The sequence below is a fragment of the Etheostoma spectabile genome, chromosome 12 (genome assembly GCF_008692095.1).
Source record: "Etheostoma spectabile isolate EspeVRDwgs_2016 chromosome 12, UIUC_Espe_1.0, whole genome shotgun sequence".
NCBI lineage: Eukaryota > Metazoa > Chordata > Actinopteri > Perciformes > Percidae > Etheostoma > Etheostoma spectabile.
This window is the reverse complement of record NC_045744.1, coordinates 27,698,321-27,722,880: the sequence shown is the minus strand read 5'-3', so window position 1 is coordinate 27,722,880 and position 24,560 is coordinate 27,698,321. Positions and strand designations below refer to the sequence as shown.

At 37.1% G+C, this 24,560-nt stretch overlaps 2 protein-coding genes across 5 annotated transcripts; one reads left to right on the top strand and one right to left on the bottom strand.

Annotated features, from left to right (window-relative positions):
• Nucleotides 1–50: 50 nt before the first annotated feature.
• parp2 (poly (ADP-ribose) polymerase 2) lies at nt 51–15,930 on the top strand. Of its 4 annotated transcripts, XR_004334501.1 has the most exons (18): nt 51–318; nt 1,352–1,561; nt 3,036–3,203; nt 3,448–3,518; nt 4,708–4,758; nt 5,203–5,299; nt 5,418–5,493; nt 5,568–5,680; nt 5,754–5,909; nt 6,578–6,716; nt 7,275–7,338; nt 7,463–7,597; nt 8,772–8,899; nt 9,090–9,189; nt 9,550–9,648; nt 10,130–10,254; nt 11,918–12,297; nt 15,921–15,930. XR_004334501.1 is itself a non-coding variant. In XM_032532539.1 (17 exons), exons 1-17 carry the CDS (start codon nt 246–248, stop codon nt 12,075–12,077), a joined length of 1,953 nt encoding a protein of 650 aa, XP_032388430.1. In that variant the 5' UTR covers nt 51–245; the 3' UTR covers nt 12,078–13,056. The 4 variants fall into 4 exon arrangements, 3 of the variants coding, with proteins under 3 accessions (XP_032388430.1, XP_032388429.1, XP_032388428.1); XM_032532539.1 differs by lacking the exon at nt 15,921–15,930 and having other exon boundaries at nt 5,568–5,670; nt 5,756–5,909; nt 11,918–13,056; XM_032532538.1 differs by lacking the exon at nt 15,921–15,930 and having other exon boundaries at nt 5,568–5,670; nt 5,753–5,909; nt 11,918–13,056.
• Nucleotides 12,965–23,119, bottom strand: si:ch211-284o19.8 (protein lifeguard 1). The gene is made up of 6 exons (XM_032532542.1): nt 22,935–23,119; nt 18,326–18,612; nt 17,487–17,687; nt 15,952–16,080; nt 15,476–15,619; nt 12,965–13,251 (listed from the first exon to the last, which is right to left on the bottom strand). The coding sequence occupies exons 2-6, from the start codon at nt 18,593–18,595 to the stop codon at nt 13,117–13,119; spliced, it is 879 nt and encodes a 292-aa protein (XP_032388433.1). The 5' UTR covers nt 18,596–18,612; nt 22,935–23,119; the 3' UTR covers nt 12,965–13,116.
• Between the last annotated feature and the right edge of the window lie 1,441 nt (nt 23,120–24,560).

The following is a 24,560-nucleotide window of genomic DNA, read 5'->3' as shown; positions in this document are numbered from 1 at the left end:
ATGTGAAGAACGTGGAACTTACTTTGAGTGTCACGCTCAACTTTGGTAACGTGTTGCCATGGTAACAGAAATGGTTCAGGGTTTAGCCATGGAGGGATTCCTCGAGATACTAAACGATCTTTAGCGGCACCGGGCCACCGGCTAGGAAACTGTGCAGGGAAAGTTTTCCGCGCCTTCTTTGTTGTGTCTGTTACTACATTTACTGTACCTACTTACTACTAGCTTTTTATTTTTCATAAACCACCATGAGGCGCACAAGAAGTTCAAGAAGCAAAAGTCAGAGTGCACAAGAAACTAAAGAAGTCCAGTCAAAAACAGGTTGGTGCTTGTTATCCAGGAAGGTTAGCTTGACAGGATAACGTTAGCTGCTGGAACGTTATCGACGACAGTTGAGGACATGTCTGGACCATAGCCTGTATATCATGGACAGAAGAGAGCAGGGGAATACATGTTATGTATTTATGGTCCAGTAAAACCACTGTCAGCCATCATACCCACCACAGACCTAAAGGTAGTTTATTAGTTTATAATGTCGTGGACAGTCCCCCTTAATTAACTGTACAGTAAAAGAAGCAGCTTTAGCCTCTACGGCTAATTTACAGCTAAGCAAAATGTGGCCTACAAACAAAAAAACACAGATAATAGCAATTGCATAAAGCAGTCCATGCAGTAAAGACAATACGAAGGAGATGAGAGAAATGTAATATGTTTATGAATATCCCACATGCATCCAGTTGCCAGTTGATAATGTACTAATGGTTAGAAGTGTTGCAGTAACGTTGTAATTCAACAGCTCTCCAATAAATCCTAAAGTTTGTAATGTTCAGTTTTGTTTTGGAGTGGTGTTGATTCAACTTTATTGTTTGTTTAGCAATTTGTATTCCATTTGTTCCGCAAGGACCTCTTCAAAATATATCCATATTAAATGCCGGATTTAATTTCAGTAATGGGACTCCCTACATTTTTTTTCGATTTTAGATATAAAAAAGAGCCATATAAATTAAGTCAGCAATATCATAAAATGCACTACCAGTGCTAACTGTTCCTTTGTTTCTAAAAAATAATCTAGGGATAGAAGGCAGAGAAACAGAAATGTTGAGCCAACTGTCGTCAGTATTTCAATGAAAAGAAGAATTGTCATGTTTATTAACCTAATCAATTCATAACTTTTCAAATTGATGCAGTTGGACTTTGAATCATACAATAAATTGAAAATGTTTGTTGCCAACTCCCAGCTGGCTAAGACTTTAACCTTTGACTTTAAACTGTGAAAATATTGAGTAGAGTCACCAGAACTGCTTTACATTGGTAATAAAGTATCCACAACTTGACTCTCTCTATGTGTGATCAGTGTGGCAGTGGAAAGGAGATGAAGATCAGTGGGAACCATACTCACCTTCAGCCTGCGCCTTGTTGGACTCAGCCGTCTCGTCAGGGAAAACATCTGTCACTCTGTCTCTGGGCCCTGGGACGCCCTACGAAGTCGACCTGAAGAAGATGGTCCAGATAAATCCTGTCACCAAGTACAAGAGGAAGATTCGCTCTCAGACAGTAAAACCAGGTATTTGAGTGTGCGTAAAGTCATCTGTTGTTTAATTTCTGTCATCCCCTCCGCTTGAATTTTTTCTTTTAATTTTATGTTGTTTTCTCTGTGTCTTATAGTTTTCTTATGGTGTCTTGTAGCCAACAACAAACAACAAATCCAACTCCTATATCCCGTTGTTTTGATTCGATTTACAGCATTTAGTTAGCACTTATGGCGTTTTTGAAACTAGCTACAATAGAGCTCAACAGTGGGGTTCTTGAACCAAAAATCCCATTCATTTTCCGTAAGGATTTAGATTATCAGACTGTCTGAACCATGTCTGAACCATCCAAGGTAGACTGACCATGAACTCAGAGTTGTGAAGCGAAGGTTTCTGCATCTGTAGAAGCCACACGTCTCTATCAAATCAACCTTGCTTTATGAAAAAAAAAGTTTTATTTGCAATGTAATGGAGTGGGAGAAGTACTACACTACCCACAATTCTAAGTGTAACAACTGTTAACATGGAAATGTTTGAGCCAAATGTAATGTTTTATGGTCATGACTCATCTCACAGCTGGTTGGCTTGGATCCAGGCTTAAAACTCTTTATAAAAGCCTTTAATAAAACGTCAATGGTGCAATTTAATGGGGAAAAACACTAAAAGTGGCCGGTCATTTTTGTCAATCTTATAAAGTAAACAAACATTTTTAATAAATCCAAAAAAAAATCAAAGCTTAATGAATTGTATTTTTCAATTGCAATAGTTGTATGAGTTTGTTTTTGTTTTTATTCTAGTGTTTTAAGAGCTAGTTTAAAGCAGGGTCCAATCTACTAGCTAAATGCTGGTACTACTAGCTACTAGCTAAATGCCCCCCCCCCCCAAAAAGGGACTTACCATCTCCAACAGAAAACACTGTTCACAAACAGCTCTATTATTGTCCAGCCTTCACTTCAGAGACAAACATGCATCACTTTGTAACACGCGTTATAATGCTCGCCTAGCTGCTAGCGGGGCACAACCTCATACTCTGCTTCTGACTGGCTAGTAGTCCTTACCTAGCTACTGCACATGTGCAACTCCCAACAAAGATGGAACAGAAGTGAGTTGTCTCACGCTGTCGCTAAAACAGAGAGCTCAACACACAGGGTGAAAAGAAGAGCTGCAGAAACATGCGGTACAAGAAAAAAAATTTTTTTTTTAATTAAACCATGTAAACCTATTCTATGACAACCTCTAAATACAATTATGAACCTGAAAAAGAGCATAATATGAGCACATTCTGCAAATAAATGTTCATACTGCATATTAATGCAGTATGGAGTAGGTACTACATACTGTACACTGTTCCACGGTAGTATGTAGTAGGCGGTTCCAAATACTGTCTTTATGTAGTAGTTACTAGTTAGTAGAAGTGTTATATAAAGTCTTTATGGTTTTTCTTTAGTTTAGTTTTTTGTTTAAAAAAAAAATCAGAATTCCTGAAGTTATTTAAATACTTTTCCTCAGAAAGTATGAATGACGCTGCTGAATTGACTGCTCAGAATGAGAGGCCGGTTCAGGTTAAAGAGGAAGAGGAGGAGTCGGAAAAGCAGCCTGCAGCTAAGAGGAAGAGAGGGCAGAGCAAGAGTCAGACAACAACTGAAAAAATGCCCAAAGAAGAAATAAAAAGTGAAGGTAAGGTGGATTTTATCGTGTTATGTTGTCAATGTAATACCAAAGAGAGTGCAATAGAATTTCCAAGTTGTTGAGCAACTGGTCACATGACCCACAAAGCGCAGTAACTATGGCAACATCATCAGGTGGTTTTTGTTATTTTGAAATATATACAGGTTAAAAGGACATGGTGTTACCCAAACTTCATATTAAATGTCAGTTGACCACATTTATGGTTTTATCTCTGATCTTTGGCTGTTAACAGAGGTTGTGAGGACGGTTGTCATGAAGGGAAAAGCTCCAGTGGACGTTGAATGTAAAGCCAAACTCGGAAAGGTACAGTATCTGCTCAGTCCACGAGATATGAAACTCCCAAATCACATGGCTCATGCTTGTGGTTGGACACCTGTAGGAGACATGAGTGTGTGTTACTGTTTAATTTAATCTGTGACCTTAAATCAAACCAGAATTTAAGTTTAAATCTTTTAAATGATTGTTGTACCCAGAGCAACTTCTTAGAAATCCATTTGTGTGTGCAGGTCTAGCAAACAGTCATTTACACAGTAAATAGGCCATATAGAGATAAGAAAATAACACTGTGGTTATTGATATTTACTAACAGTAATAATGTTTAATGTAAGTTACTCAGGATGAGTTTGGTTCTTGGAAATTAACATTTCATCAGTGCTATCACTGTTACATAAGAAAAATGCCTAATAGTCTATGAATTTGTAAATATTGTCATATTGTCATTTAATTTTGATTTGATTAAGTTTATTTTAAAAACAAAAACATTTTAAAAACAAATAAAAAGCTAAATAGGAATATTTACTTTTCAGTACAAGCAAGATAACCAACAAAAACAAAATACTCGGCAAACAAATCTTTCAAAATGATTGTAAATGATTAAAAAATGTATTTCCATGTTCAAAATTAGTAATCAAACATATTTCTTTAATAAAACAGCCAAATTAGCACAAACAGGTAGAGCAGAAATGATTAGGCAATAGAAAAATAATACATCTGCAACTATTTTCATAATTAATTCATTATTTTAATGATTTTCAAATGTCAAATTTGCTGGTTGCAGCTTCTTATGAATGAAGTTGCTTTTTGTCATATGTAACAGTAAATAAAATCTGTCCTTTTCCTGGACTCGTGGCCGAACATATCAAGCAGTTTCAGGATGTCACTTTGGATTCTTGGTAGTTGTAATGGGCAATAACTAATTGTCAACTTAATCTATAATGAGAATAATTGTTACATGCAATCCTAAAATCAGTATTGTTTTTGTTTCTTGTTTATCTGTAGTGCTTACATAGCATTTTACATCTTTGTCCTGCAATGTCCTTGTTTTTTTACATGTAAAAAAGCTTTTACACTTGTGTTTTATAAAATACTTTCTCAAATGATTGTTGTCTTAATAAACAGTATAAAAAGAAATTTGATGTTTACAGGAACAAAATGTTTTCAATGAATCAAGTGGAGTGCCCTTACATTAGTAACTGTTTCATTTCTCTTTCAGGCACATGTTTACAATGAAGGAAATGATGTTTACGACGTGATGCTAAATCAGGTAAAATATGTGATAACATTCAATTTGAATTCAAAAAATCAAAAGGATCTGCCTACTGAATCAAAACAGATATCCTAAAATGTAAGGTCTTACACTCAAAGCTGGAAGTCTTTCTTATTCAAAAGCTGAAGTTTTTATTTCCATAGTGCTCTATAATGCACCAAAAATAGTACTTGTGAATAGATTATTAGATAATGAAATCAATAATAAGATAATGACAGTAATCACTGTTAGTAACCACAGTTTCAGGTACTGACGAATTGGAACAAAATATATTTGCATTTGTGTGTGGGACTCTGCATAGCTAATAATGGAGCTCTGATGCTGTTTCTCACATGATATCAAAATCAAAAAACAAAATCTTACGAAGGCTTTAAAATTATATAATTTGAATTTCCATTTTTCAAATGAACTGTTTTTTAGGCTTGCTGTCTTATCTTGCAGACAAATCTTCAATTTAACAACAACAAATACTACCTGATCCAGCTTTTGGAAGATGACAACTCCAAGGCTTACAGTGTGTGGATGAGATGGGGCAGAGGTGAGTTAATGTGCCCATGATTCTTGGGCATGACTATTTTTTTGTATTTATGCAGGAAATCAACAAAAGCCTGCAGTCATGTAAACTACCTCATTAAATATATTTTGGTCTTTTTTAGTGGGGAAAGTGGGTCAAAGCAGTCTGACAGCCTGTGGTGTAGACCTGCTAAAAGCTAAAGATGTCTTCAAGAAAAAGTAAGATTGTGTACTTAGCAAAAATATTTCCAGATTGTGTGAAACTCCTAAAAAACGTGTTTGTTTTGCCTCAGGTTTTTAGACAAGACCAAGAATGAGTGGGAACACCGAGCAAATTTTGAGAAAGTAGCTGGAAAATATGACATGGTGTTCGTGGACTACAGCACCAATGAAAAGGCAAGGAAAAAAGGCCAAGAACCAACAACATATGTATCTCCTCAATATCTTCTGTCAATATGTCTACTGATTTATTTCACAGCAGGAGAAGAGCCCAACAGAAGTGGATGCTGCACCCAAAAAAAGGCCCTCCAAGCTGGATGTTAGGCTCCAGTCGCTCCTGGAGCTAATCTGCGACCTCAAGGCCATGGAGGAGTGTGTGCTGGAGATGAAGTTTGACACCCGGAAAGCACCTCTCGGTCAGTTTGACAGAATCAAAATCACAACAGAAATGGAATGGAATTTATTCTGTTATAATTTCAACAAGGGCTGGGCAATATATTGATATCAATTGATATGGTGATATGAGACTAAAGTATCGTCTTAGATTTTGGATATCGTAATATCGTGATATGAAATCAGGGTTTTCCTGGTTTTAAAGGCTTAATTACAGTACGTCGGTGTACTTTTCTGAACTTACCAGACTGTTTTAGCTGTTTTATTATTTGCCTTTACCCACTTAGTCATTATATTCACATTACCAATGATTATTTATCTTAAATCTCATTGTGTAAATGTATTGTGAAAGCACCAATTGTCAACTCACAATATTGTTGCAATATTGTTGTCGAGGTATTTGGTCAAAAATATTGGGATATTTGATTTTCTCCATATCTCATAATATTCCTAGAATTCTACTTTCTTCTAATTCTTTATAGTGCACATTTAGAATTTAAAAAAATATTCAAGATGCTGCTATGTGATCTAAAGATGGAACAAAACAAGTTTTCAAAGTCATTGTTTTCGCCAGACTCCTTCTGAGTAGATTCATCTGGTGACAAACAAATGTCCAGTTTTTTTTTTTTTTCTTTAATTGTGATTGTTGCGTTTCATATTTCAAATTCAGTTTTTTTCTTTCCACCTGTAGGCAAGCTGACCTCAGAGCAGATTCGTGCAGGCTACACGGCACTGAAGAAAATTGAGAACTGTTTGAAGAAGAAGAGCAGCAGTCGCGAGCTGCTGGAAGCATGCAACCAGTTCTACACCCGTATCCCTCATGACTTTGGGTAGGAAATGTGTTAGGGGTGGGAAAAGAACCGATTCTTTCCCCCAGAATGGATTTATCTATTTATTTAAAAAAAAAAAATTACCAATGGTTTACCTAAGTATTCTGTTAATACGGTACCACTGACAGCGACTACATCATATCCGTTTCCAGCAAAATATACCGAAAGAAGAAAATAGAGAAAATCCATGCTATGTTCTACGTTATAAATTAAATAAATGTCAGACTGACTGACTGACATGTGAAGTGCATTCTTCTTAGAAAACAATTAGTTTTTACAAATGTCACATGATGAATTATCTTTAGAAGTGTATTATTTATCGAATTGCAATACTTCTAGAATCGCATTAAAGGAAAATCGCAATACAAATCCCATCAGCGGCCATGTATGGTGAAAGAATGGAATTGGGACAAAAGCATATCGTCCCAGCCCTACAATTATGTAGCTGTGCAGTCGCAGAGATATCCTAATGCTGTTGAGAAATGAATGTCAAAATGATGACAGGGAAATATGTTGCATTGATCTGTCTTTCTCTGACTAAAAGATGATATTCTCCAGGTTGAAAACTCCTCCAATCATTCGTACAGAAGATGAGTTGAAGGAAAAAATTGCACTGTTGGAGGTAAAGAGGTTCTTCATTTAGTGAGAGATTGTAAATTAATCAAATTGGTCTACAATAATTCTGTTTAAGTTTTCACTTGAATCTGTCATCCATACTATAATATACTATCTATCTATATATTTAGGCTCTGAGTGACATTCAGATAGCAGTGAAAATGGTTCAATACAGTGAAGACAGTGACGAACATCCTCTGGACAGACAGTACAGCTCCCTCCGGTGCCAAATGGAGCCTCTGGCCTCCAGCAGCCATGAGTACACGGTTGGTGTTTTTCAGTTATATTGATAAAGGTCAAGATTTAGTAGCCTGGACTAATACAATGCTGTTATGTTCATAGATGCAAGATGTATGTGGTGCATTCATTATTTAACCAAGTCACTGAAACTGTACCATAACAGTCAAATCAAAAAAGCCAGGAGTTATGGGTGCAAGGATTTTTGTTAGATAGATAGATAGATAGATAGATAGATAGATAGATAGATAGATAGATTTTTATTGATACAAAAAATGGGAAATCCCAGTGTTGCAGCAGCAACCTATCAGACACACAGAATATACCTGAAATAACAGGATACAATATAAGAACAAATAATTTAATTTATACAAGTTGGGAATAAAAATGTACAACTGTTTAACTATTGATGAAGCTGTAGATAACTGAATGCAAATATTGTGCAAGGTGCACTTAGTGCAGTCATGGTTAGTTTAGTATTCCCAAACCAAATTAATAGAAATCTACTTGTTCTTGGTCAGTCAAATTGTCCCAATAAGATCAAATCACCCAAGGCAACAAATATATTCCACATATAAAATGTTGAGCTGTTACTTTAAACTTAGCATTATCTAGAAAAATCTAGTCTTAAATATACTGTACTTTAGTGAAATTTAAGTATCTATCTTTTATCATATACATTGCACATGGTAATTAAACTTTTTAGTACTATAATAATCAAATGAATTGCTTTTTCAGTCCACTAGATGGACTGGACTATAAAAATTGAAGTGAGATGAACAAACAGAGAAATTAATCTTTTTAGATAAAACAGATGTTGACCTTAGAAGTTTTCCTTAATATGGAGTTGGAATAAAGTTAATAAATTGCAACATATTGCAGAATATCGCAATATGTTTAAAATCGCAATAATATTATTTTTCTAGCAACTTTAAACTGTCATACAGGGAGGGATCCACTGTAGTAAGAGCAGAAGGACGCAATTTGTCACTGACAGCGCCCCTAACAGACCTAAATGCACTGCAGCCACAAGACGTTTTAGGATTTGAATCATCCTGTGGGTGCAAACTTTTACAAAAGAATTGGTTACTAATTGGTCAGACCGAAATAGTAAACCAAATGACACTTAAGCTGCAATAACCTGAAGATGGTTTATGTAGCCAGTGTTGTTTCCTTCTAAACCTTTCTCTTCTCTGTGTAAAGGTGATAGAAAAGTATCTACAGTCTACCCACGCTCCCACCCATCGGGACTACACCATGACTGTGCTTGACATCTTCTCAGTGGACAGAGACGGGGAGAGTAACAACTTCCTCTCACAGATGCACAACAGGTGAGTGGGCTTAGTGTTTGGATAACTTGTCAATACACCTGTAGGCTTTGATAAACACCATTACTGGTTCAAGTTGCCTCAGATGGCATACCCTATGTGCTGTGCTGTTTTGCAATCTGTGTTGCTACAAATTTCCATATGTTGATTTCATATAGCCCACTCTGTATGTGTGCGTCCGTCTGTTTTCCAGGACTCTGTTGTGGCACGGTTCCCGCCTGACTAACTATGTTGGTATCCTCAGTCAGGGGCTCCGGGTGGCCCCACCTGAAGCTCCCGTCACTGGTTACATGGTAGGACAGAAAGATAACTGCAGATACCGTTTTTCACTTAATGTTTGTCTCAAACCCCAGTCCTCTGCTTTAGTAACAAAAACAAGGTCATACATAAAAATAATTAAATCAATAGATACCATAAAATGCATTTTGGCATCTATTAAATACATTATCTGGTTGTTATGTATGGATGATATTGTACATTGATGCGAGGTCTAAGACCCACCCCACGCCATATTTAATAGAAAGCTATATTATTCAACAGATGATGATTGTGCTTAACGTTTTGGAATTAAACTGTTAACTATTCTACATTTTAATACAGCACCATATTTCCTATTCCAGTGATAATAATCTCCCTGATTCTCTGTTATGTAGTTTGGAAAAGGTATCTACTTTGCCGACATGTCATCAAAGAGTGGCAACTACTGCTTTACCAATCAGAACAACAACGTTGGACTGCTGCTGCTGTGTGAGGTGAGCTGATTCACCATTTTATGTGGACAGTCAGTGAGATGGTAGTGCACATCACATCCTAAGCAAATTGTGTCAATATTTGACAATGAAGCCAGCTCTGGGTAACGTTCAACATTTTTTGATACTGATACCAGTACCGTGACTTCGATACCCGTTCCTAAACGATACTTTTTTCTATACCAATTTTATAAAGCCTTTTTTACAAAAAGAAATTACAACACTACGGCACAAAATCTTTTTATACATTTTTCGGCTTTGACTTAAGACAGCCGATCGGCAGCATAATTAGATCTTGGTATAAACATGCTGCGTGCTTATTGGCTCACTGACTCTTATAAGATTTACTCCTAAGGTGTATTAACATTTGGTTTTGAATGACCGTGCAATTTTGGACACTCAGTATTGGATTGGGTATCCAGCCCTAGATGTGATGGAGAACTGTTTCAGGGTCCATGCCTCGTGTCTGTGTGTGTGGTCGCAGGTCGCTCTGGGAGACAGCAACGAGCTGCTGGATGCCGACTACGAGGCCAACAATCTGCCTCCTGGGAAACACAGCACCAAGGGCCTTGGACAGACCGGACCTGACCCCAAAAACTCTGTCACTCTGTTAGTCTCATTACTCTCATACATTTCATACTAAACACACATTGATTTAATTGTGGTTTCTGGTACACAACAAAATCATTACATTTTGTGAAAGGGGGAGTTTGTTAATTACATTAGTAAAGTCTACTATATAGGTATATACAGTATAAATATAAGTAAATATACTACATTTCAATAAAAATATAATATAAAAACATTACAAAAAGTAGCCCATGAAGAATCTCTTTGAAGACTTCTTTCTTTAACTGCTACTCTGAGATTTATATTTTAACTTGTTTACAGTTGATTTAACAACCATCATACTCATGCTATTTGTGAAATAATGTCATTTCTAATTTCTTAGGGTTCATTTTAATTTAAACGCTACAAAAACAGTGAAATGGTTTTACTCCAAACAAAGGCCGTTTGGATTAGAACCACATAAATAGAAGTCAGAATAGAAAATGCTGAAGTTTGTTTACTCTGGTGTCTCTAGTGACTCATCCTCTGATGGACCGACCCTGTTTGTCTCCCATTAGTTCTGCCTTCTCTGCCGCTCTGGTGCCTCTTCTCTCTGTGGATTTCTCAGTCGGAAAAACAACTGTTTTAAATTACAGAGCAGTTATCTGAGCATGCAACATTGCTTATTTCATCTAGTGCCATCCTTCAAATCCAAGTCGGATCAGCCTTAATAGAGAATGCAGTTTTTTAAAATGTTTTAGCTAGCGCTGCAGTGATTAGTCCATTAGACAATGATTGAATTAGAAACAATATAAAAGTGGAATATGTATGTATAAAATCATAGACTTTACTTATCAGAGCTCCTTTTTCCGGTTTGTCAACATTTAGAAATACAATTAATGGGCAACTGTTTTGATTTTTCCGTCATATTTTTAAAAGCAAAAATAACATTTTGTTGTTCTATGTTCTCAAATGTGAGAATTTGCTTCTTTTCTTGTTTGTGCAGTTGAGTGTGATGTTGGTCACACAAAACGAGACTTTTGGTGACATCTGCTTGTGTTGTGTGGGCACTTTCATTGTTTTCTGATGTGTTATAGACCAAATGTTTGCTGATTAATTTATATTAAAAATAATTGTAAGTTGCAGCCCATTATCTACTGTACAAAAGAACTGCAACAATTAATCAATTGGTAGGAAAGTAGTCTCGGACAATCAATCGTTTCTTAAAGCAATAATGCCAAAATCTTCTGGTTCCAGCTTCTCCTAATGTTTAATGGTTTCCTTTGTCTTCTATGATTGTGAACTAGATATCTCTTGGATTTGGACCAACGGTCGCACAAAACAGAATATTTGAAGACAACAAATCAGATTTTCTTTTCACCATTTTGTGGACCCAAAGTTGAATCAATTAATAGAGATTTTCTCTATTAATTGATTCAACTTTGTGTCGGCTTTATTGATAATAAAAAAAATTGTTAGTTGCAGCTCTATCTATGACTTCATATTGCTACCAACCAATTTCTAAGATTTATACTTTTTTGATTAGATTTCCTGGCAACAACTGGTTTCAGTTCATCTCTGCAAGTTGATTTTCATATTGTGCTGCTGGCACAAACTGAAACTAACTCTTTGAAAGAAGAAGTGTGGGAAAGAGAAAGCAATTTGTACTTATATGTCCTTGAATAAAACTTCACATTTGTATTCTTCTCTCTCTCTTTCTCAGGGATGGTGTGACCGTGTCGATGGGGCCGGGTGTGAAGACGGGGGTGGGTAAAAACAACTGTTACTCCCTCCTGTACAACGAGTTCATCGTTTACAACCCTGCCCAGACTCGCATGAGGTACCTGCTGCGGGTCAAGTTCAACTACTCTTCACTGTGGTGAGGCCGTTACAAACAGTATAGATGTGTAAAATCTGGAGGTTTTGGTCCATTTGCTCTTTACAAAGTAGGGATTATGTTTTACCTAGTCATTCTTTGTATGCCGTTAGATTCTGGTTCTTGGGGAAAGGGATGTTAAACCCAAATACTCATGATTCTGGGTGGGTGGTTAACAGACATCTTTACTTTCTTGGTGATGTAGAGCTGCAAGAATATGTAATTTTGTCAGTGAATGCCAAAACGTTATTGCTGCTTTTCTTTGTCATATCTAATATCATTGGGGTTTAAACGGTTGGTGAAAGAACACCGACATAACTGCTTTGACTTGTTTCCTCAGTGGGTTTTCTCTTGTTGGACAATATTGCATCTCTGTTCTTTTTGAGTTAGAAAATGATGTTTGGGCCCTGTGAAAAAATATCTGAACATTGATGGAAGTGTGAGATCCTAAAATTAGGAAAAATCTGTGTAAAATTAGAAAAGATGCAGAACATTTTGCACTACTTTTTGTCCATGGTTTGTAGATCTTCATATCGTTGTATTGTATGTAAGTGTATTGTATTGCTTTTTGGTCTCTGTTTTGCTGCTGTATGAAACACAAATGGCTTTATGGATCTATTGGATTATCAGCGTCTGGATTTAATTACATAACAAAATGATTTGGAAGTTCTTTAAGCAGTTTTGACGTGGACATTTATACTAAATAATTACCTACATTTTGCTGAACAAGTCTTATTAATGCTCAGAAAAACAGAAACAGAATGCTTTTGTTTGTTTTGATAATTGTCGGCTTAAATGTTTGTATGGGGGAAAATGCACTGACAACAAACAACAAATATCGTAAATTTTTTTGTTATTAATTTCAGTTTATTTAAAACTTAGACAAAGACAAGATTCTGTAAAAAGACTGATAATCATTCCTTCATTGTTACTTAAAACAGGAGCTGCAGTATATACATAATAATAAAGTACATTTTCATTGCTGGTACAGTTTGGAGTGTCGGTCTGTGTGTGTATGTGTGTAAACATATTTAGTGTATACAGTTTCACCTCCTCCCCAGCAGGTAGAGGAAGATGAGAACAATGTCCAGGTAGAGCATGAGAGCAGCGTTGATGTATTCCTCTGGATCCAGACGGTAGCTCATCATTCCCATCATCAGCTGACAGTCGACCATCAGGAACTGAAGGGAGGGAGAGGAGGAGGAAGAGTTAGGACAGGGTGAGCCAGTACCAGATAAACTATTAGTAAAGTATAGAAGAAATTGTAGCATGTCACATTAGGAAAGGTAGGTCTGAATTAGGGCTCAATTGGGTTCAATATTCACTGTGTAACAGATACAACATGTTACGGAGCATTATAACATGAGACACTCAAAACTGATCTATATTATTATGCAAGGATGGGAACATAGATATTTTATTTTAACAAGCATGGAACATTAAACAGTCAAACACAGATTATTTATCACAAAGCTAAAGTTGTAATGATTTCACAAAAACTACCGGTATTCCAATAAAAAACAATCTGTGATATGTAACAATGTTCCAGCATTTATCTTGTGAAAAAACAGGATAAATGCAAAAAACATTTAAAAACAGTAAAAATAATCAAAAGAGGAATAAAAATGTTAAACTAACATTCAACTAACTATCGCACATTAGATTAATCGCTGTCTTCACGATTAGCTAATCACATTCTTTCAAATCTCGATTTTGATTTGAAAACGATTCATTGTTCAGCCCTAGTCTAACTCAAATGAATGATGGAATTCCTTTTAGATGCTGGCTCGCTGCCACACTGTCATGGCTTAATACTCAAAGGATAGAAGGGATACAGCGTTTAGCTGAGAAAAAGTAAGTAACTAAGTTTAGGTAACCAAAACGACTAGTTGAGTTTAGGAAATATATCATTGTTTTGTATTAAAACTCTCTGGAGAAGCAAACACACATTTTTTTGGGGGGGGCATTTTAAGCCTTTAATTCCACAGGACAACTGACAACATGAAAGGGGAGAGAGAAGGGGTATGACATGCAGCAATGGGACGCAGGTTGGAGTAGAACCCGCGTCCGCTGTTTCAAGAAGTAAACCTCTATGGGCGCCTGCTCTACCAATAGAGCTAACCCAGCCACGTCCTGGGTGACAGTATTAAAAAGATTTGCTTCCTGTTGTAGCTTTATCCTTTCTAGCCACAACCTGAATAGATCGTTGATGTTTTAAGTTACACCTGTGCTTTTTCTAATATGACAAGCCTGCTGTAAAAAGGTTTAATATACATATTATACAGCATATTTAATGAAGTATCTTCTCTGACCGCTTATTCCTCTTGATGGATAATTTATGTCTTTTTTGCTCAGTCACCCTTTATTATTGTTGCTTACAGATTGATGATTTCACTTAAAACTTAGAAATAGCTTTGTGTGTGAGATTGGATGAATTCCAAAGAAATCCTGTTTTATCTTAGTTATTACACCCACTTTCTGGCTTGTTGACCACTGCACTCACTTAGACGTGGTTGCCTTCAAAGCCCTAATTTGGCTAACTAATTGCTCACAGGGGGTTTCATTTATTTGGCCTGATCAGATCTCTTCTCAAGGCTGGGTCTTCATGACTTTTTCTCTGCTGAAGCTGTTAATTAAAGCACCCGTGTGGGGGTGCAGGGCCTTATTTCACTGCCAAGTCATGAGGTCAAATGTTAAAAAAGAAAAAAAGATTTTAAATTAAAGGTACTCTAAGCAATATCACGCGTGTTTTAAGCTACATTTGTTGTCATATACAGAAACATCTCGCTATCCGCTAGCTGCCTCTCCCCTGAACACACTGTAAAAGAACATCTCCTCACTATCCGCTAGCTGCCTGTTCCCCAAACACACTGTAAAAAAATGCAGTCTCTTTATACAACCCAGGGTCTACAAACGCCAACAAAAACAAACTGTGCCCACCTGCACCACGAAGCATACACAAAACAGTGTTCCAGCGTTCCAGCCAATAACCAACGAGAAGGATTTGGGGGTGGGGGTTGTGGGGGGTGTTAGTGCGCAAAAGCACACAAGGGAGAGGGAGGGGACGGGATGAGGAGGAGGGAGGTGTAAGCTAGTCTCATTTTGTTTGAAAATACTTCTAACATCAACAACAAGTAACATCACCCAACATCGCTTAAAGCACCTTTAAGTGGAGCTGTGCAATGTGACTCCACACAGAGCTTAGGAACCTGCAAAACAGGTCAAAGTAAAAGCAGCAGTAATATAACTGTTTAACCTACTGAGGTGACCAGAAGCACAGAAAAAACCTGTATTAGATGTTTTTGGCCTTCTACTACGCAGGGAAATGCTGTATAAGTCTTGTTTGTAAATCCCTTTAGAGAGTAGTATTATTATATATGTATACATTGTTCTTTTTTCCCATACCAGTGAATAAAGCAGAGCACCCAGACATCCGTAGGCGATATCGGTGATGTAGGAGTAGTAGAAGGTGCAGAAGAATCCAAACATGATCATGTCCACAAACAAAATCAGCAGAATGCCGTAGCAAATAGTGAAATCATAACGAGTCTGTAAATAACAGCAACACATTAGTACATTCATTGATTTCATTAATACAAAATTTGTCCACATATTGCATATACTATACAGCTGCTTTTAAGTACATTTTTCATAATTTTTAAATCAATAAATGTTCTTTATAATACAGCAAACATATATTACAGACCACACATGATATGCTTATCAATATACATAAGAATGCATTTATAAAACCAAGTTGTTTTATATCCTAAAAAATTGAACATCCCACATTTAATATTTTTTACAACAAGCTGAACATGATGTCTGTATACAGGAAGTATTTAGAAAGGCAGCTGTTTGGCTCAGCCTGGCTGTCTGACCTGTGCAGAGAACGCAATGATTGCGACAGAAATGGCCAGCGTGGCTCCCATGGTGATAACCACAGCAGTGGTGTTGTAGAAGGAGGCGGTGGTTCCCACCATGTATGACAAGCTCAGGGTGACCACAACCTGGAGGCACAACATTCAGTGTATTGAACATTGCCAACAATATCTCACAAAGCCTTTTTTCCTTAGTTTGCTTTATAGGTAGCTTTACAAGTTGAACTGCTCCAAACAGAGACAGATTGTTTTTAATAAATAATTATAGTCTTTTATAGACCTTAATGAAAAACTTGTTAAGTGCAGACATTTTTTTTTCTTTCTACCAGAAGCCCTGCTGGGTGAACACTCCTCCTAGCCCTTGCAGTGTGCCTCTGCATTGTGTATTTAATGATCACTATACAGGAAGAGCCTGTCCTTATTTTCTATGCCAACAAAACCTCAATGACTCACAACGAATCTGTGTGTGTGTGTGTTAGTGTGTGTGTGTGTGTGTGTGTGTGTGTGTGTGTGTGTGTGTGTGTCCGTATGCGCACACGCATGCGTGTTAGAAGAAACTGAAGTTTTTATTTGGAAACAATAGAAAATGTACCAGTTTGTCAGAGCCCATTTAAATACAAAGAGGTCAAACTGTTTTACCATTAGTACTTTGATGTCTTTACTGTACTGGAATACATAATATATTTGTTTATGTAGACATAGTTTTGGAGTAATTATAGTTAATACTTTTACTTCTACTTGGGTAGTTTATGCTCAAATTTATTAAGCAACATTTAGTACGGTTGGGTATCGAAACCCGGTTCCACTATGGAACCGGTTCCTACGTAGCCGGTAGGAATCGGATCGGATTTGAACGCAAATTTTGGTTCCTCATTTCAGTTCCACTTAATGTGTTGACTGAAATATTTTCCCTCTGTCATTCCAAAACGTACATAAAAATATCACTTTCTCTGTAGTCTACCGTTAGCTAGCTACCGTAAAAGTAGGCTACTTTTAAAATGCCAGATTTTCCCTCTGGGCTCTGGTTAGCATACCAACTCAACATTTATTTTGTTGTTACTTGTTAATAGTGTAACTTTTATATATTGTTAAATTATTGTTGTTGTGTGTTAGGTAACTTAGGTTTACTTATTGTATATTTAAGTTCTTTAAAACGTTAATATATTGTCAAATGTAAATAATTTTCAGTTTAATTTCATTCATTTTTCAGTTTTTCAAGAATCTGTTTAGGAATCGGAATCGTTTTAAAAGTACTGGTCCGGCATCGCAATTGTAAATTAAGTTGAGATAAAATTTGCCTCCTTGGCCAAAACCTTTCACTTCTCTTTCCATGATGTGACTGTGTGACCTTAAGTGTTTCATATCCTTTATATATTTCCTTTTAAACTACAAAGCAATTTATCATATTTTCAGGGTAAACTGTCCTATTATTAAAATGTTTTGTTTCAATATTAATGACTACTGTATCTATATTGTGTGAAATGAATCCCCCCGTTAGATATTTGGGTTTTTATGCTCCTGTGGTTGTTACTCACCAGTCCCACGATGTTCCAGGGGTGACAGCGACTGAAGGACTTGCAGCAGCTGAGGGCGATGGCGATTACGAGGAAGATGATGACGGAGCTGAGGTAGAGCCCCATGTTGTTCTGCACCCCTTCTTTGATCACACTGGAGAAGGTGAACACACACACCACGCTGAAGGTGAACAGCAGCTGGAGAGTCAGGATGCTGAACACCTGCACAGGGAAACATGAACAACAAGAGCTTATAAAAAATAAACAGCCTCATTACGAAATATTCTGCACAGCAACTGATCTTATAGGTGTATATAAATGTTTTCAGGTAAAACAGCTGATCTGTGATCTGTGTGCGGTATTTATGGATTTGAAAAATTTTCCTTGGCCAAGTGTTTATTACAAGAGCTTGTAGGATTACACTTTCCAGCATGCACTACATCTGACTTAGCCTTCCAGAAATCCTGCAAATCGTCTTGCTATCCCTGAAATTTCTCTCGCGACCAAGAGAGGGCCTTAACTAGGTCCTGCACAATTAATTCTGCAGTATCCAAATCGCAAGGGGGCGCAATATTGGTTTAAAGGCAATATATGTGTCTAACTGTTCTGAATGAAGTAGTGTTGTGCTGCAGAGAAGTCCCGGCGTACAAATCCTTTCCTACAGACTAGAAGAAAAATGCTTTTGTTTGGGACAGATCCTCGCATAAATCACACTATATCATTTGAATATTTTTTTTTTTTCTATTTCTATTTTCAGTGAAAATAATCGCAATTAAATAATTTATTTTTATGGTGCAGCACAAGTCTCGCATTTCCCATCCTGGTGTTGGAATAAAGTGGCCATAGCAAATTGTACAAACCTTTCTAACAAATGCTCTTCTCACTGTCTTGTCATTAAAAGAAGATGAGGCTATCAGGGGAGTTGTGTCCGACGAGGCCTCTGGGATGATGTCCCGGAAAGACACGTACCCAGTGGTAGGTTGATATTTATACGTTGTATCTATTTTGGGTGGAGGGTACAATGCCGGGGTGGCAGAGTAGGGTGGAGGTTGCTGTCCTTCGTAGGAGTACAACGGTGGTGGAGAGGACGCATCATAACCAGGAGCGTCCTGTGTCTCCGTATCTGACATTGTGATGGGATGTCAAACTGTGGGCCAAAGACAGAAGTTCAGTCACATAAAAGGATCAGCTTACACTAGCACAGGTCTGATGGGTTACATTCTGTCTAGCAGCTGCAGTGGGAAGTTACTGTTTTACTTAAATATAGGCAAGGCTTTATTTGTATAGTACATTTCAGCAACAGGGCAACTCAAAGTACTATACACAAAAACAGTTAAAAAACAGTTAAAAACAAAAACAGATTAAACACAAGAATAAACAGTTAAAAATAAAAAATAAAAACAGATAAAACACAAGAATAAAGGTTACAGTGCAGTATAAGAAATTAAACATTAAAGAAATGAACAACCATTTAAAGAAAGGCCACATCAAAAAGAAAGGTCTTCAGCCTTGATTTAAAAGAACTGAGAGTTGCAGCGGACCTACAGGTTTCTGGGAGTTTGTTCCAGATATGAGGAGCATAGAAACTGAAAGCTGCTTCCCCCTGTTTAGTTCTGACTCTGGGGACAGAAAGTAGACCTGTCCCAGATGACCTGAGAGGTCTGGGTGGTTCATAGTGTAGTAGAATATCAGAAATGTATTTTGGCCCTAAACCATTTAGTGATTTATAAACTAGCAAAAGTACTTTGAAATCAATTCTTTGAGGCACAGGAAGCCAGTGTAAAAACTTTAGAACTGGAGTGATGTGATCCACTCTCTTGGTCTTAGTGAGGACTCGAGCAGCAGCGTTCTGAATCAGCTGCAGCTGTCTGATTGATTTTTTAGGGAGACCTGTAAAGACACCGTTACAGTAGTCAGGTCTACTAAAGATGAAAGCATGGACCAGTTTATCCAAATCCTGTTGACACATAACAGGACCCTTTAACCCTTGATATGTTCTTAAGGTGATAATAGGCTGACTTTGTAATTGTCTTAATGTGGCTGTTAAAATTCAGTTCAGAGTCCATGACTACACACAGATTTCTGGCTTTGTCTGTTGTTTTTAACATTGTTGTTTGAAGCTGAGCGCCGACATTTCTAATTGTTCCTCTTATTCTCCAAAAACAACCACCTCAGTTTTTCCTTTTAATTTCAGAAAGTTTTGGAACATCCAGCCGTTAATTTGTTCAATGCACTTAGTCAGTTTTTATATTGGACTATAGTCCCCTGACGATAAGGTTATGTAAATTTGTGTGTCGTCCGCATAACTATGGTAACTTATTTTGTTGTTTTTCATAATCTGAGCCAGTGGAAGCATGTAGATAAACAGAAAGAGGCCCCAGAATGGAGCCTTGGGGAACTTCGCACGTCATATTTGTATGCTCAGCTATATTATAATTACAGGTATAATTACCTATTGGCACAAAGTAGTCCCAATTCTTCAAGTAGGATTCAAACCAGTTTAGTACTGAGCCCGAAAGGCCAGCCCAGTTTTCCAATCCGTCTAGTAACATGTCATGGTCAACCGTGTTAGATGCAGCACTGAGATCAAGTAATACTAAGACTGAAATTTTGCCACTATCTGTGTTGAGGTGGATGTCATTAAAGACTTTGACAAGAGCCGTCTCAGTGCTGTGGTGTGGTCGGAAACCCGACTGAAAGGTATCAAAACTGTTGTTTAGTCACCTCAAATAATCCCTTCATGTAACCACATGTACTGTGTGTTGTCCTGTGCATCATTGTATTACTTTGTGTTTATTGTACTCTTATTTTTTCTCCTTCATATGCTGTATCGGATGCTGGTAACTTTAATTTCCTTGCGGGAGTCATCCCAAAGGGATTAATAAAGCTAAGTCTAAGTCTAAGTCTAAGAAATAGTTGAGTTGTTGAAAAAACGCTTTTTTAATGATTTTACTAAAAAACGGATTTGATATCTTCCTACAGTTGCTCATTGGTGATGTGTCTAGGTTGTTCTTTTTTTAAGAGTGGCTTGATTACTGCAGTTTTCGGGGCCTGTGGAAAGATACCTGAAAGAAAACACGTGTTCACAATTTGTAGAAGATCAGAAGCCAAACAATTCAAAACATTTTTAGAAACACCCGTTGGTAGAATATCAAGGCAACAGGAGGAGGTTTTCAGATGTTGTATAATGTCCTCCAGGTTTTTATGGTTGATCGTATGAAATTCTGTCATATTGGAACAAGTTTTGCTTGAATACTGTGACAACACATATCCTGTACTTGATATGGAGGCACTGACTGTTTGTCTAATCTTCTGAATTTTGTCTTTGAAGAAGGAGGCAAAGTCATTACAGGCTTTGGTAGATAAAAGTTCAGATGCTACTGGTACTGGAGGGTTTGTCAACCTATCGACAGTAGCAAACAAAGCACGTGAATTATTATTGTTTCTAGAGATAATGGCAGAGAAGAAGGACCTCCTTGCATTCTTCAGTTCCAAATTATAAATGCGAAGTCTCTCTTCATAGGTTTTATAATGGACCAGAAGATTTGTTTTTTGCCACTTATGCTCAGCTTTTCAACACTCTTTTTTTCTGTTCTCACCAGTAGGACATTTCTCCATTGAGATCTTTTCTCATCTGAGACAACTTTGACCTTAGTGGGCGCAATGGCATCGATAACATTTGTAATTTTACAATTGAAATCATCTACAAGCTCAGTAACTGAGACCCCAGAAAGGGCGGATGTGGAGGAGAAAATCTGAATAAATGTTTCACTGGTGTTTTCAGTGATTGACCGTTTTCTTATTATCATCGTTGGGACACTTTTGGGCACCGAGATAGTGCCGTTAAAGAAAACACAGGAATGATCAGAGAGAGCAACGTCAGTCACCACAACCTTGGAAATATTCTGACCCTTGGAGACAATCAAGTCCAGAGTGTGCCCCTTATTGTGCGTGGGTTCTGTCACATGCTGAGTCAGTCCATAGTTCTCAAAAAGACAACACAGTTCTTTGGTCCCTCTGTCTTGGGGGTTGTCAACATGAATGTTAAAATCACCCGCAATGATTACACAATCAAAGTTAATACAGATTATAGACAGCAGTTCAGTGAAGTCATCAATAAAGGTTGCATAATATTTAGGTGGCCTGTAGATATTTTGAAATGTCGCTTGAGGGGAGGACCTTAACTGAAGAGCCACATATTCAAAAGAAGCTAAATTTCCATAACATATTTGCGTACAGTGGAATGAGTCATTAAACAAAATGGTGACTCCTCCTGTACTATACTGCTAATATACTACGATTTACTCATTACCTTTGGAGTCTGACCTAAAATGGCAATCTGTCTCCCAAATGTTCTGTCTTTCTCTGTTGGTTCAATTTAATGAAACACAGGTCATTTTCAATATCAGAGTTTCTTACATCAGAGCTACTGCTGACTCTTTGCCCAATAATGGTGTTAACATTAGGAAGTAAAACTCCAGCTGTGGGGACACAGATTTTACACTCAGCAAACATTGTGGGGGAAAAACAAGTGTTGTGTGTCATGTGTCATGATATAAACTATGGTTTTACCAAAACACCGGGGTTTTTGATTCTCCAACAGTTCTTACATAGGGTAGCAAGTTATAGTAACAAGACAATAGATTCACTGCAGACATTTTAATGCGGAAAAGTTACTTATTATCTAAATTCAAAATGTTACATAAATTAAAGTACAGATGTATTCCGAATTAAAATGTACTTTAAATGTAGTATCAAAAGTAATCATTGAATTGACAATCTAAAACTGAATTAACTCAAAGTAAAATTAAATGAAATTTGTTTTAAAGAGCCATTGTTGCAGTAATACCTGCTGCATCTGCTTTCTTTTCTCCTTTCTCATTCACCCAAATCACACAAAACAAATAGGATGTACCTCAGCAGAATCTAGCAATTGAGTGTTTTGTTTGGGGTTTTTTAGGCAGGTGTTTTTAAGATAGATAGATAGATAGATAGATGGATGGATGGATAGATAGCTAGATAGATAGATAGATAGATAGATAAATAGATACTTTATTTATCCCGAAGGAAATTTTAGGCATCCAGTAGCAAGACAACCATAACACAATTAACACATATACACACATATCACACATACTTAAGAGTAAAAATAAAAATCACTCATAGAGATGCAATGACCATGATAAGGAAAGATACTATGGTAGACTGTATGCAATGGTGAGCAGTGCAGTGAACAGTGCAGCGTTTGAACAGTGCAGTAGATGATAAAAGTTATCACTGACCGCGCAAGTACCATGTATCTTAAGGAGTAACTGGCAAAATATATGTTTTGTGCTTTGAGTATAGACCCTTTTAAAAGATTATTCTTAACCAAATAATGTTTGAATTCTTGTTGAAAGTACCAGTAAAGCAACAGTAGGTATTGCTTTGAGACAAAAGAATAGAGAATAAAGTGAATGTTCTTCTTACCTTTGCTGCCGGATTATAGTTGTCTCTGACACCACTCAGTGCTGTTTGAGATGGTGACGATACAAAACAAAAATACCTTGTGTGGTGATTTGGGTGTCATTTGTTCCACCAATCTGGTGTAGAGTTTCACTTCCTGGCAATGTGAAACAAAAAACATTCCCTGTCTGCAAGGACTCAGTGCGGAAATATGAAACACCACCGTTTCTTCATACTTCATCAGAGGTCATCAAAGTAGGGTCTGGGGACTTCCCGGGGTCAACATGTCAGTAATACAGCAGGGACCACAACTATATGTTATTTTCCAGACTTGATTACAATGAAAGCATAGTATACATATAAAATATTATACTGCAACTTTCACAGTTTACCCTGTGATTGTCACTGTTTGCAAGCTCAGTACAAAATTAAAGATTGAACAATTTAGGACACACTATTATCCGATTTTTGTCTGAGAATACTTGACCTGACAAAGTTTTGTGTCAGCTGTTGCCAGGCAGAAATTGCAATTGCAGTAATAAGTGTGTAGCTTGTTCCCAGTCCTCTGACTCAATGCCCCACATCTCAGATTTCTTTAAATAAATTCAAACTGAAAGTGAACTAAATGGCGATTCAGTCAGATTACAGTATCAGGCTCATACAAGATGACATTTCATTGTAACCTCTTTGATCATGCCAAAAGGTATGTATTGTTTGTGTCAATACTGCATGATGTAATTTAATTAGATTAGTTATTTAGGAGTAAAGCTTGTACTTTAACATGAAGGTAGATGTTCAAAATGCAATTTAAAAAAAAAAAAATTATTTAAACATAAAGTTTTTTAAATCTTGGAAACAGCAGAGAACAAGGCAGAGGAAGATCATGTAATACCATTGAAAGTTCCAGAACAGCCACTGAGTGGACTTTGTGTTCAGATTTTATTTTGTCAACTACATACACGTTCATATTCTAAAAGTTAAAAATGTATTAAAGTGCCCATTTGATGCTAATTTTTAGGTACATAATTGTATTTTGAGGTTGTAGCAGAATAGGTTTCCATGGTTTCATTTTCAAAAAACACCATATTTTTGTTCTACTGCACTTTGCTGCAGATCCTCTTTTGACCCTGTGTGTTTAGGTCTCTGTTTTAGCTACAGAGTGAGACATCTCACTTGTTTTAGCTACAGCGTGAGACATCTCACCTCTATACTATCTTTGTTGGGAGTCACACATGCGCAGTAGCTAGGTGATGATAACATCAGCTAGCTACTGTTTTTCCAACTTTGGTCAGTGCAAGGCAGGATTAGCTGGGAGACTTCTTCTAAACGAGGGACACTTGTGGAATCCCTGCAGAACAGGGACATGGAAGTAGTTCTTTTGTAGATTATGGTGAACTAGTGTGTATTGTAGCAATGTTTTGCCATTGGGAACGAGCTAACATGCTAGCGCCAGCATGTGATACGGTTAGCCACCTCATCTCGGCCAATTTGGCTAGTGATGTAGATGCAACCATAATGTTGCCTCGGTAACCACAACGCTTAGACGCTTGAACGTTTCTTGGATTTATTCTCCATAATTCTGTTTATTTTTTTATGTAAAAACAGTCAAACTTCTCCTCAGCCAGCTCGTTAGATGTGAATATTTTCTAA

Coding starts and splice junctions, on each gene's coding strand:
- parp2 (XM_032532537.1), top strand. CDS start 246: ATGAGGCGCACAAGAAGTTCAAGAAGCAAAAGTCAGAGTGCACAAGAA. Junction 4,759..5,202: donor ACGACGTGATGCTAAATCAG/GTAAAATATGTG, acceptor CTTATCTTGCAG/ACAAATCTTCAATTTAACAA. Junction 8,900..9,089: donor CTCTCACAGATGCACAACAG/GTGAGTGGGCTT, acceptor TCTGTTTTCCAG/GACTCTGTTGTGGCACGGTT.
- si:ch211-284o19.8 (XM_032532542.1), bottom strand. CDS start 18,595: ATGTCAGATACGGAGACACAGGACGCTCCTGGTTATGATGCGTCCTCT. Junction 17,688..18,325: donor GAAGAGCATTTGTTAGAAAG/GTTTGTACAATT, acceptor TTCCCTGTGCAG/GTGTTCAGCATCCTGACTCT. Junction 16,081..17,486: donor CCTGGAACATCGTGGGACTG/GTGAGTAACAAC, acceptor TTGTGCCTCCAG/GTTGTGGTCACCCTGAGCTT.